This window comes from Typopeltis vanoorti, chromosome 18 (assembly GCF_054136105.1).
Source record: "Typopeltis vanoorti isolate ZY-2024b chromosome 18, IOZ_Tvanoo_1.0, whole genome shotgun sequence".
Classification (NCBI taxonomy): Eukaryota; Metazoa; Arthropoda; class Arachnida; order Uropygi; family Thelyphonidae; genus Typopeltis; species Typopeltis vanoorti.
The window spans coordinates 112,165,528-112,179,811 of NC_143566.1; the positions used below are offsets into that span (position 1 = coordinate 112,165,528).

Below are 14,284 nucleotides of genomic sequence, written 5' to 3' on the forward strand. Positions count from 1 at the left end.
GAGTAGGAAATGATTATGAGACATACAAAAATATTTTGTGAAAATTTGGAGAAAAGAGCAAAGCTAATAATAATGGCAAATATCTGTTGGATTTCTGCTCAGGACATAGACTGGTTATTACTAACACCATGTTCCAACATAAAAATGTACACAAATTCACATGGAGAGAAGAGGCAAGGAATAAGAAAAGTCTCATTGACTATGTTATTGTTGATAGTGATGTTTTCTCCCTGGTGCAGGACACAAGAGTGCACAGAGGATTTGAAATTGGAAGTGATCACTATTTAGTCTTGAGCAGGATAAAACTGAATTTCCTATTGAAAAGAATAACATGTAAGAAAGTTTTAAAGCGAATAAAAGTTGAGCAGCTCTCAGATGTGAACTGTAGACTAAAATACACAGATTATTGAAGAAAAAATGAAAGAGTTTGAGAACAGGAATCAAACCTTGGAGATTCAGTGGCAAACTCTGAAGAAAACATTGATTGATTCTGCCAGAGAGGCATGTGGTGAGATTGTCTGCAAAGATAAAAAAAATCAGAACTCCTTGGTGGACACAGGAAGTTAAAGAGGCAGTGAAGGAAAAGAAGCAAGCATATCAAAAGTTCCTGTCAAATAAGTCAGCTTGTGCTCTTAGAGAATACAGAGACAAATGCAAGAATGCTAAACACTATGTAAAACTAGCTAAACAAAAGTCATGGGAGGACTTTGGCAAGAATATAGAAAATAAATATCAAAAATGTGGCAAAATATTCTGGAAGTTGTTGAAGAAGCTTAGGAATGCAGGAAAGAGTGCTGTAAAAGGAGTTAGAGATGATAAAGGTGACATGAAAACGGGAGAAAAAGATATCCTTGAAGTATAGAGTAATTACTTTGAAAAACTGCTAAATGAAACAAGCAGTGATGACAGCACAGTGGCAAAAAAACACTGACCAGGCATGCAGTCAAGAATACATACCCATACTTGAAGTAGAAAAAGACATCAAAGGCTTGAAATGTGGAAAGGCAGCAGGAGTAGATGATATTCGACCAGAAATGCTGAAGTATGGTGGTATAAGAGTCTTACAGTGGTGGCACTGCATAGTTCAGAAAGCCTGGACAGAGGGATGAATTCCTGATGATTGGAGTAGAGCTCTCATAGTACCCATATATAAAAATGGAAATAAAACTGAATGTGAGAATTACAGAGGTATTTCCCTACTGAGTGTTCCTGGCAAGATCTATGCATGTATACTTGAGAAACGGTTGAGAAGAATTGTGGAAGAAAAGCTTGGTGAAGAACAAGCTGAATTCAGGCCAAATAGAGGCTGTCAGGATCAGATCTTCACTTTATGACAAATAGTCGAGAAAGCATGGGAATATAACAAAGATCTGTATTTAAGTTTTGTCGATTTGGAAAAGGCATATGACAAGGTGCCAAGAGAGAAGCTATTCAATACGCTACAGTTATATGGTGTCAATGGGGCATTATATCAAGCAATACTTAGTCTTTATTTCAGTTGTAAGTCAGCAGTTAGAATTGAAGGAAGTACAGGAAGATAGTTTAATGTTAAATCTGGTGTGAGACAAGGATGTACATTATCCCCTCTGTTATTCGTTATCTATATGGATCACATTATGAAGGAAAGTGGTATTAAACATGATATCAAAATTGGAGATGTTAATGTCAGCTCTTTGTTTTATGCAGATGATGATATACTTCTAAATAAATCTGCTACAAGTCTGCAAGATTCTCTGACTAAATTGAATAGCTGTTATAATAGATATGGTATGAAGGTCAGCAATAAAAAGACAAAGACAATGAAAATAGGCAGAATCATTGAAAATATCAACTGTGTTGTGAATGGAGAACCTGTGGAACAAGTGAAACATTTCAGCTACTTAGGCGCGATTTTTACTGAAGATGGTAAATTAAATATAGAAATAGACAACAGAATCAGAAAAGCTGGTATGGTAGGAAGTCAATTGAATAAATTCATATGGAATAAGAGAGAAATTAGTCGGATTACTAATTTCTCTCTTATTCCGAACACTCTCTTATACGAACACTAAATTAGCTGTATACAAGACAGTGTTCAAACCAGTTTTAACTTATGGATCTGAGAGCTGGGTCAGAAGTAAACACTTGACCAAAGACTAGAGACCGCAGATATGAGAGTCCTGAGAAAGATTATAGGCGTGAACACATGGCATCAATGGCAATATCATATTAAAAACAAGGATATTAGGAAAGAACTTGACATTGTCAACATCAAGGAATGCGTTAGCAGAGCTAATCTCAGGTGGTATGGTCACTTAAACAGAATGGGCGAAGAAAGATTAGCAAAACAAGTGTTCTCTGCCAGGTTGGGCAAAACAACCCAGAGGAACACCAAGATATAGGTGGATTGATACGGTACAAAGTGCCTTAGAAGATAGAAATATAAGATCTGATAATGTTGGAGTCTTGACAAGTAACAGACTGATTTGGAGGAAAATTGTAGATAGGAAGTTAGTTATGATGTAATTTTTTTCATGTAGTACTATCATATCCTGTACACTCCTTGAGGGTTCATGGCAGGAATTTGATGATGATATTTTTGATGTCCTAACATAAAAAGGGGGGAGGGGGAGTTCATACTCTTTAGTATTAAAATTACTATTTAAAGTGTATATATATGTAAGTGTTTTAAAATAAATGTATTTCTTTAACCCAAAGTTCATGAGTCTGTTGTTTTCTGAGATTTGAATTACCACTTATGACCTGCATGAGTAAAGGGGGAATCCATTGCCATAAGAAAAGGGGGGGGAGGACCACGACTGCAAATCACGTGATCCCTTTAATATTTCGAGTTGTTAATTGCGTATCAGAATTCAGTTGCTGGCTGGAGCAGTCGTTTTAAACAATTATAAATTTGTCGGCAACCGAATAGCTGATGTCATAAAGTAATAGATAATAGTACCTAGCGTATATATATATTGACATAAAAGGGAAGAAGCAAAGACTTAACAGCGGACTTCCCATTGCTAGGCCTTCTAATTGTTGGTATATGGTGTTATTAACCTTGAAGAAATTAGACTGAAGGCAGTGTTTAAACATCTGTGAGATGTCCAGAGGAAAGAGGTCTTGAATGATGTTTATTACCCTCTTCTACTGGTACATTGGTGAAGAAGGACACAATATCCAGACTGGCTAATATGTTTGTTGGTTCAATCTTAATGGCTTGGAGTTTATTTACAAAATGCTGACTATTCTTGATATAGGATTCTGTTGATCTTGTTGAAAAAACTTTATAAAGAAAAACAAATTAAGAAATTCAATGAACTTTACAAGAAAAAATATCGGACACAGAACAACCTCCTGGACGACAAAGTGATTTTCAATTTGTCGAATCATAGTCTGACAAAAAATGAATCCGACTTTCTCAAAAGAGGCTTTAACTTTGCAATTACACCAAAGCACATTCCTAAAATGGATTTTATGTGTGGAATTGAAAAAGGCCTATATCCACTACCGCAAATTGCAGCCAACACTATTAGATTCAAAAGTATCATAATCCCAGCCAAAGCTAAACAACCTATTCTCAACATGTCTCCTTATGATAGAAAAGCAATCCTTAACTTAAAGAAAAACAAAGATATCATCATTACACAACCATCATTACTGATAAGGGAAATTCAACAGTCATCCCTAACTCTAAAGACTATAATGATAAGTTAAACGTATTACTATCAGACAACTCTATCTATAAGATCCTAGACAAAGATCCCACCATAAAAAATCACAACGAAACAAACGAATCTAATCCGTAATTGCAACATTTGGCCAGAAGAGGTGAAGAGAAGAATAAAATAAATTTAGTTTAATCCTTTATCCAAGTGTGTGCAAACAAAGTTTGTGCCTGAAAGTATCTTCAGGACTGGGGTAAAGTGGTACAACACCGGGCGACTCCTTGCAAAGGTGGACAAGCTACCAACACTCCTATCTCGGTATCTCCCATAATGCAAAACACATCTCCTTGCGGATATGTATAATGTTATGCATTAAGGGAAGGGCCACTACCCAGAGACTAGTATCTCAGTATTTGGGAGATACTGAGATACTATCTCAGTATCTCCCATAATGCAAAACACATCTCCTTGCGGATATGTATAATGTTATGCATTAACATGTGTTTTGCATTATGGGAGATACTGAGATAGGAGTGTTGATAGCTTGCTCCACCTTTGCAAGGAGTCGCCCAGTGTTGTACCACTTTACCCCAGTCCTGAAGATACTTTCAGATGCAAACTTTGTTTGCACACACTTGGATAAAGGATTAAACTAAATTTATTATAGTCTGACCAAGTGAAAAATAAACTTTCAACATCTTTCTCTGAATCCATAGTAATTTAATAAAAAGGTGGCACACTGTTTGGCAGCTCCTATAGGAGGAGATGACCTTGCTAATGCTTCTGCCTTGGTATCTCCACTTGGGCCTGGCTCCCACTGAAGAGACTTCAATAAAGGTCGAAACTAGTCTGGGTAGTGGCACTTCCCTTAATGCATAACATTATACATATCTGCAAGGAGATGTGTTTTGCATTATGGGAGATACTGAGATAGGAGTGTTGGTAGCTTGCTCCACCTTTGCAATGAGTTACTGGTGTTGTACCACTTTACCCCAGTCCTGAAGATACTTTCAGGCGCAAACTTTGTTTGCACACACTTGGATAAAGGATTAAACTAAATTTATTATAATCTGACCAAGTGAAAAAGAAGAATAAAATCCTCACATCCCATTACTCCCAGACTATATGGGACACCTAAAATACATAAAAAGGATATACCTCTCCGTCCAATCATTGATGGGAGATCATCCCCAACTTACTTTTTGGGTAAGCATCTTGTAAACTTATTAAATAACAAAATAAGATCAACAGAATCCTATATGAAGAATAGTCAGCATTTTGTAAATAAACTCCAAGCCATTAAGATTGAACCAACAGACATACTAGCCAGTATGGATATTGTGTCCCTCTTCACCAATGTACCAATAGAAGAGGTAATAACATCATTCAAGACCTCTTTCCTCTATACATCACACAGATGTTTAAACACTGCCTTCAGTCTAATTTATTTAACGTTAATAACACCATATACCAACAATTAGAAGGCCTAGCAATGGGAAGTCCGCTATCACCATCTTGTGCAGACCTTTTCATGGAAAAACAAATAGTGTCAATTTATCTATTTACAGAAAGCCAACAGACACTGGAAAATACCTTCATTATACTTCTAACCATCACAAGACACACAAACTAAGCATTATCCATATGTTGAAAAATAGAGCACGTAAGTTTATATCAGAAGAAGAGGATACGCAGACTGAAATCTCACTAATAGCCAAAACATTATCACAAACTGGATACCCTCTGAACATCATGAAAAAATATCTATACAGTTACAACCCCAGACATGAAGAACCAAACGTCCAGCACATTTCTACTGTTGTGATTCCCTTCATCAAGTCAATTTCTTATCAAATAGCCAGAACACTAAAACCCCACAACATCAGTGATCTCCAAACCAACCACCAGCATCAAACATTTTTTAGGATCACCAAAAGACAAGGTGCCATTCTACAAATATCGAGGAGTATATTACATTCCTTGCTCCTGTGGTCTCACCTACATCAGACAAACTTCACGGAGTTTGGAGATCAGACAGAGAGAGAGCACGTTGGTGATGCAAACCAGAACAGAAGTATTTCTTCCGGCTTAGCACATCATTTCTGTACGTCTAACTACACGATAGAGTGGGCAAAATAGCTCAATGCCATAATTAGACGATGATTATAGACATTGTTTATTCAAGGAAGCTGCAGTAGTGTTAAAAACTGGCAGAAACCTCAACAGAAACTGGGGTACTATTCTTAACAGTTCATGGAAAAACCTCATCCTCTCTCTAAATTCATCTGAACTACAGCTAGCTAGTAATCACATTATGCGTTTACAACAAACACGCATGCATGATAATGATTAAGAACAATAAGTCCACTCAGTCTTTGTCACACGAACTTGCAACCTTAGCTACTAGAGTGTTTACAACGTTTTTATGTTTCTTTCAATTTGAATTTACTAGTATTTTTTAAACTTTTCCATCAACGCCTTGAAAAAGCTAGACAGCTTGCTAGCAAAACTGGTAGGCAAAAAATGTTAAAATATTTGTATATGGTCAGTATTAAACAATGTTTTTTATGCTTAACTTTCAAACGACCAAATATGTTTAATTTTAGCCAAATAACAGTTATACAATTAAAATAAATTATGAATTGTTCACAAAATTTACTTTCCTATGAAATAATCTGTGAATTCTAGCAAAAGTTCATAACTAAAGTTTGTATATACAGGAATGAATGCAATAATAAAACAAAAACATTATATATATACGCAACAAATATTCTATACGATATTTTAAGGATACTTGTGACATAAAAATTGAATAATATAAGTACGTAAACACAAGAAAGGTATTTAATTAGCCAAATATTTCGGTTCTGAAAATTGCAGACCATCTTCAGTGGCACTACAAGAACAGTTTTAAAAAATACACGGTGGAATGCTAACAACAGATCATTTAAAAATAGAACAAGCCACGTGATGTTATATCACTAAGTATTCAAGGGAATATTATTAAGCAAAGATATGATTGAAATAAAGATATTAATTAATAATATTAAATAACAAAATTAATATGAATTAATGAGTTATCCTGATTAGACTTTCCCAGATTTTTGATATGGATATACAGTCATTCCGATTCAGGTTAGGACGGTGGAGTAATGCCTCTACGCTTTCTTTGAATAAATGTTCAAATTTATAGCAGGATCTATGTAAAAGGCGAGTTTTTGATCAAAGAATGTTGTGGTTAGTTTTAATCCCGTGCTGAGCCAATCTAGATTTTTCAAGTTTGTTGTGATGAATAGAGGATTGATGTTCTTGGATTCTTTTTTCAAGAGCATCCAGTTTGTCCAAAATAAGAGAGATCACAGTTGCAGGGAATTTGATAAACTCCAGGAAGAGACAAAGTTGAGCGTTTGTCTTTGGGAGAAGGAAAATTCCCAGATTATTCACATAACCTGGGAATCCTGATCTAAAAATCAAGCAATGTTTTTAACCTGTTCAAACTCCAATATTGTATACATATAATCCTGCTATTTAATATACACACAATAGCATTCATTTAACAAAATATCAGAGGATGCAGTCTCAACCAAAACTTAACCAACTTCACTGTCTATGAAACAAGGTCTTAAACAAAATGCCGCTCAGTAATTTTGAAAAAAGTATCTTTAAATTTATATTGATTATCACTACAATTCAATATGCATATCAGCTTAAATAAACACCTAACAGTATTTTTTTTTAAATAAATATAATATTAAGCTAAACAGAAAAGCCTCTCAATGAAAAACATAACATGTATTCACAATACCAAAAAAAATGACATCACTCCTTACCAGGTCCAACAGCCAGGTCTGTTGATCTTTTTGGTATAACTTGAATTCTGTCTTCTAATCCGTTTTCTTTAATTACAGCTTCTGCACACTTCGCAACGGGATAAAACTCCTGAAACAAAATTATGAAATAAACCAATTCACTATACTGTATTTTAAGATTGTTCTTAAAACAAGATTTACTCAATAAAACCTTCAGTAGTTAAATATCAGACTTATGATAAAATACAGATGTCAGTTTATATTTTTGAAGTTATAGAATAAATGAATGAATAACAACATTAAATTTAGCAATTTGTTTTAAATATATTAATAAAGGGATTGTTTGGTTTGCAAATATACCTCACATGCTGTTATTTTCTCTGCTCCAGCTTGTGCAGCCATCATTGCTAGTAATCCTGTCCCAGTTCCTATGTCCAAGACTTTTGCTGGTTTGCGCTGTTGCTGCTTCTTCCTGACAGCCTTTTTAATGGCTGCATGGTATTTACTATTCTAAATAAAGGGGGAAAAATAAAATAAAACCCAAATTCTTTTATATGTTATTTGTTTATATCATATAAACATCTCTATTTTTTTTGTTCAATGATATTCCCACCTGCAATAGGTTGAAAAACATCATACCGCTATGAGGGGTTTGACTACAGGCCACATAATCTGGGAATCCAAGCAATGTTTTTAACCTGTTCAACCTCCAATAAATAAGGTAGTGAATATACACTGGACTACAAATATCTTCTACCTACAAAGGAAGATTATTCCATAATTTCCATCATCAAATCAGAGATATGTTATACTCTCAAAGGGCATACAGGACACTATGATAGTACTACATGATTAAGTGTACATTAACCTCCTACTGATTTTTCTCCTGATTAATCTCTTACTTGTCAAAATTCCAATATAATCAAGATTGAATATATCAGTCTTCTATGGGCTCCTTTTAATTGCATCAATCCATCTGGATCTTGGTTTCCTCCAAATCATTTTCTGCTATCTTGCAACAAACACCTATTCTGATAAACTTTCCTCTTCCATTCTGTTTAAGTGACCATACCACCTTAGATGATCTCTGCTCCCACATTCTTGAATGTTAAGTCATTCTTAATACTTTCATTTTTTAATATAGTCATAACATTTATCAAACCATCTTATTAGTAATAATTTAAATATTATTACTATTATTACAGTTGATCATTCTGGAGGCTATATATCTGTAGCCTCCAGAATGATCAACTGTTTCATTTCTAACCCAACTCTCAGACTCAAATTAAAATTGGGAGTCCTGTCATGTATACTGGTAGTTTAGTGTTTTGGTTGAATTCTGTCTTATTCTATATAAAATTATTTAGCTTGTTATTCACAACATACCAGCTTTGATAATTCTATTGTATTTCTATATTTGATTTACATCTTCACTAACAACTGTGCCTAAATAGATGAAATATTATACTCGTATAACTTTTCTTCACTCAGAATATTCTCCATGTTCTATTTTCCCAATTTTTGTCTTTTTATTGCTGATTTTCATACCAAATTTGTTGCAGCAGTTATTCAATCTAGTCAAAGAATCTCAAAGACTTGCATTAGATTGATTTTGGAGTATGACATTATCTGCATAAACTTAACTGAAACTGAATTGAAGTTCATGATGATAATACGGTTATTTTTGAGGAGAGAATGAATACTATAGGAGAGAATGAATGACTACTATTTGGGGTTTTTTTTGATCAAATTTATTTTAAAACTAAGTTATACCAACTAGTTTTGCCAACTGTGGCTGTTGGCTTCATCAGGGTAAAAGATGTATAAAAAATAAGAACACTTAAACGCTAAAAACTGTTAACACTAAAACCATAAAATGAACTGAATACAACTGTATTTTATAAAAGCAAAACAACGTGTACATCACACGCATAGCGCGTGTATGATCTACTAGTTGTTATGCAGGAACGTTCTGTAGTTGGCAGTAAAATTTAATTCTGACATGTTGAAAGATCTAATGAGGGTCTTCCAGATTTCGGGCAGAATCAATCCTTGGTTTCTATTAAGGTTTTGTTCTGAACGGAGAACTGTTGTGGCTTCTTTTATAATTCAGGAGCAGAAGTCCTCCTCTAAATAGGGCATTGAGCTTTTATCCCATTCTATAACATGGTTAGTCCTAGCAAAATGAAAGGCTAACCCCGATTTGTCTTCTCTATTATTATTGAGATCTCCTATGTGTTCCTTCTTCCTGATTTCAAAACTTCTTGAAGTCTGGCAAATGTAGTTCCAGCCGCACGAGAAGGGGATGATATAAACTCCAGCATATTTAGAAAATGGATGACTGTCTTTCGGAGATTGAAAAAATTGGTGAATGGTTTGTGCAGGTTTAAAAGCCACACTTATTCCATGCAGCTTGAGGAGTCTGGCAATCGTAATGGAAATTGTCCCGACAAAAGGAATCACTATGGTAGAATTATAACGTACATGGTGGCCATAAAATAACTTTTCCTCTTTGGAGGCATCTGTAGCTAAAACCAATAAATGGAACGAGACCAAATTTTATATTGAGACTATTGAAAGCATGGGGAGATGATTTCAGCGAAAAAAAAAAAAGATTTAGTACCAAAAGTCGCTGATAGGGGAAATTTTGGTGCTGGCAGAGCCGAAAGCAGTTAAATATTTGCAGTAAACGCAGGTAAAAAAGATTGTGCAAATTTTACTGTGCGTACGTGACAGCAGTGCCACCAATTCCACTTAAAAAGGGATTGGTAACGTATGTTGGTGGCATTCCCAATTTGCATGTCTTGAAAGAGAACAAAAAACGGGCTGTTATGAACAATAATTTGCCTCCTTACGCTCAGCTGTAGAGCATGTCGCACACCGGATCCAATTTGTTGTACACAAGAAAGATCAGCACATTGAAAATCGTGTATGTGGTCCAGGGAACCCTGATTCTGATGAATAAAACATTATTTCCTGTGAGTTCAATCACTATATTAATTTCTGTGTCTCTCGCAAGTTGTTGTTTTAGTTTAATTATTATTATTATTATCATTGTAACGTGCCATATACCCAGCTGGAATGAGTGACGCGACTGTCGCATACACTTTTGAAATGTTATTATTCCATTTTATCTGCCTTTAATGTAATTATCCGCTTGTTTTCAGCTCCACAAGCACCAAAATTTCCCCTATCCGACTTTTGGTACTAAATCTTTTTTTTGCGGAAATCATCTCCCCACGCCTTCAAAAGTCTTAATATAAAATTTGGTCTCATTCCGTTTATTGGTTTTTAGTTACAGATGCCTCCAAAGAGGGAAGTTATTTTATGGCCACCCTATATATCTTCAGGTTGTCTTTGTGGGGGAGGGGTCACAGAAAAGAATCTTGTGGATCAATTTTCTAGGATAACCATTCTTTGTAAGGTTATTTGATATCAGGGACAGTTCGTCTTGGAGGTCTTTATCATCTGTCGTAATGAGAGAAGCTCTATTTTTTTAGCATGTGTACAATGCTAAGTAAAATTTTATCTCAACTAGACCCTAATCCCACAGTTTGGTGGAGATACGTTGATGATATTTTTATTGTTTGGAAAAATACGGAAATGGATCTGTTCGATTTTCTAAGCAAGATAAACTCTTTGCATCAAAAAATTAAATTCACTCTAGAACTTGAGGAAAATAACCAATTACCATTTCTGGACATTTTAATCAAGAAACGAATAGATGGTCATATCAGCCTTATGGTTTATAGTAAATCCACCAATACAGGTAGATACTTGCACTTCACTTCTTCACACTATATTTCTCAGAAACTTAGCAACCAATTTTGAAACCAGGTTTGATATCGTTTTCCTTCATAATGTAATCAACATAAATGATAAATAACAATGGAAATAGTGTGCACTCTTGTCTTATATCTGATTTTACATCACATCATCTTCCAGAGTAATACATAACCTATATAAATTAAAAGTCAGCTCAGTATTTCATTCTAACTGCTGCCGTACAATTTAAATATTATTACTATTATTACATGACACCTCCCAGAAATCCCAAGACTTATTGTGGGATGGCACTCCACTACCTTAAAGCTCTTACACAATGTCACTAACAACACATTAGCTACAATCCACCAATACACATTCAAAGTCATCCACTACTACTAATGGTGTTTTTTGTCTGTAAATTTTGTGTACTAGGGCTGATATTTGCCTGTGAGTGAGATGAATTTTACGCATAGCAGACTGCAAAACTTTAATACTGCCATTTTCTGGTTGAATATCATCTACTCAATCAGCATTTTCATTTTTGAGATTTCCGATGACTTTTTCTACAGATAGTGATAAGTACTCCTGATAGCAATAATGTTGAACATTTTCTACCACTGTTTGTCACTGCCTCTTTCAATTAACAATCTTTCAAGATAATTACTCCAGACATTAAGAATATCTTTATCTCAAGAATGTATATTCTTCATACAAATGCTGTTATCTCCATTTCTAATTCTGAAAAATAGCCTCCAGAATATTTTCCCATGTATAATAATTTCTTATTTTTTAATAATTTTACTTTATTATTTATACTAATTATTCAAACAGCATAGACAAAATCTCTGCTGCACATCAAACCAGTTATCTCCAACTTCCCATTACATGTTAGGTTCAATGACCTAACCCAACCAAATAACTTGACTTCACAGAAACCTAATTAATTCCATGATAGGGAAGTTAATCCTATCCCTGTGGTCTTCAAAGCATCAATTATGTATATTATCTGGCCAGTTGGTCTTGCAGAATGAAAAATTCTACCACCTTTGTTAAGAGACTAATTTATCTTCAGGTGAAAATCCTATATAAAAGTTCTATGGAGCCTCCATAGCCCTTTGGTCATCATGATTCCTGTCCATGGCGTGAGAAACCTTTATCTGGTCTCTTTCAACTAAAGTGAATTAGCCAGTCTCATATGGAGGCAGAGGGTTTTTTCACACAGAAACTTGGGTTTTTCATTCCTCAGAACAGGTGTTGTAGCCTTGCAAGAGAACTTGAATATATTTGGTGAATGAGTATGGTTACCAGTTCAATGTGATCAAGTGCAAGGGTTTAAAATTTGGGAAGCAAAAATGGAATGCAGATTATAAGATTGGTTGGGATATAGTAGAAGAGGTTGAAGAGATGAGAGATCTGAGGTGATGGTGAATAGGGACCTGTAATTTTTGGGATATATTTTGCTAAAATTATCAGGACAGTATAGTGGATTATGGCAATGATGAGGACACTGATGTGTAGAAGTAAGGATTTCATTGTATAAAGCTTTGATCAGATTACATATGGGTTAATATACAGATTGGTCACCTGGTTTTCAAAGGATGAAGAGATGTTGGAATGGGTTCAGAGACAATTGACAAAGGTGTTTTCTGATCTTTGGAATGCTGACTATGAATTGAGAGAATGCAATTTACATTCTAGTGGAGAGAAGGCAGGAAGGGGGGGGGTAGCATGATTCAGACATAAGATGATAAGGGATTATTAATGTAGATGATATTTTTCACAGAATGGGTAGAGACAGGAGGAGAACATGAGGCCATTCTTAAATCTGTATACGGAGGATGTGAGCAAGGGAGCATGGAGTAGGTTTTTGTCAGAATTTCAATACTAGTACATAAAATTTCACTTAGGAAAGTTATGCAAATGATAAGTGAAATTTCCTCAAAGGAAAGAGTTGCCTAGAGATTATGTTGTTGGCAGGAGAAGAATCCTGACTATTTTACAACCACCATTAATATCTTCATCTGCCTTAGGCAGGTTGAAACTACTATGAATGACAGCTTCCTAGTCAAATGCATAATATGTATTGCATACTAATAAAACAACATATACCTTACATACTTGTTTATTTTGATATGCTAAACTGAGATTATAAAATAGTATGGAAACTACATAAAGAAATATACCTTTGTTACAAAAATTTCTCTTGACTGTTCTTAAAGTTACCAAAAGGAGTTTCACTTATAGCAAGTAGTTATGAACTGGACAAATATGAATTTAGACTCAGCTTAAAATAATCTTGAATGTGAAATATGCTACATGAAATTTGTGATCATTCAGCTGAAATAAAAGTATCAGATTTCCTAATAAACTACATTGCTCCAATTACAGTAACTGATGGCTTAATTATAATTACACTATAATAAGTTTTCTAAAGGAATTCAGGCATATAATTTATCATAGCATTCAGTTAAGATGTAGCAAGTTTCCTTTTTACCTATAGGAAATTATATTTTTTCTTAGGTCTACATTTATACATGGATGGATGCCCAATCACTCAAAATGAATTTTTATTTATTTAAGTTTCGTTTCTGTTCTTTAAAGTAAATTTTAAATGATTTAAAGTCAAACCGTTTATTACCAGTCATAAGTACATATATTGTAATACAAATCCACACATACATACACAGTTACTTTACCTGTACTTTAGGATTTTAAAAAATAACTTACTCTTTCCTTATCATGAAGCATATCAGCATAAGAAGATCTAGAACAGTAAAAAAAAAAAAAAAAAGTCACAAAGGATTAGAGAATATAATAATGACATGATATGAATTTATTATAATTATACTTTATCTAATCACTCTTATTATCCTCTAGCATGCTTAAGAGTATTATACAGAGATTGGACATTTCACTTATTTTTGCAATTAGTTCAGTTTCTTACTGTTAGTAACTAAAATAATTAAACTAACTAAATTAAAAGGAAATGTTCAATTTGGTTTATTAATTCATTTTCCAAAGAACCACTTTACAATTATCATACAATGATTATGCATA

General features: G+C 34.3%; 1 protein-coding gene across 1 annotated transcript in view; it reads right to left on the reverse strand.

Annotated features, from left to right (window-relative positions):
* The window catches only part of LOC150097077 (protein arginine N-methyltransferase 7-like), a 136,713-nt gene that overhangs the window by 108,391 nt on the left and 14,038 nt on the right, over positions 1-14,284 (reverse strand). The window contains exons 2-4 of the mRNA XM_090408719.1: positions 13,955-13,991; positions 7,820-7,969; positions 7,481-7,589 (exon numbers count right to left, since the gene is read on the reverse strand). Of these exons, the coding sequence (XP_090264845.1) occupies positions 7,481-7,589; positions 7,820-7,969; positions 13,955-13,991 (296 nt within the window). The remainder of the gene's footprint in view (positions 1-7,480; positions 7,590-7,819; positions 7,970-13,954; positions 13,992-14,284) is intronic.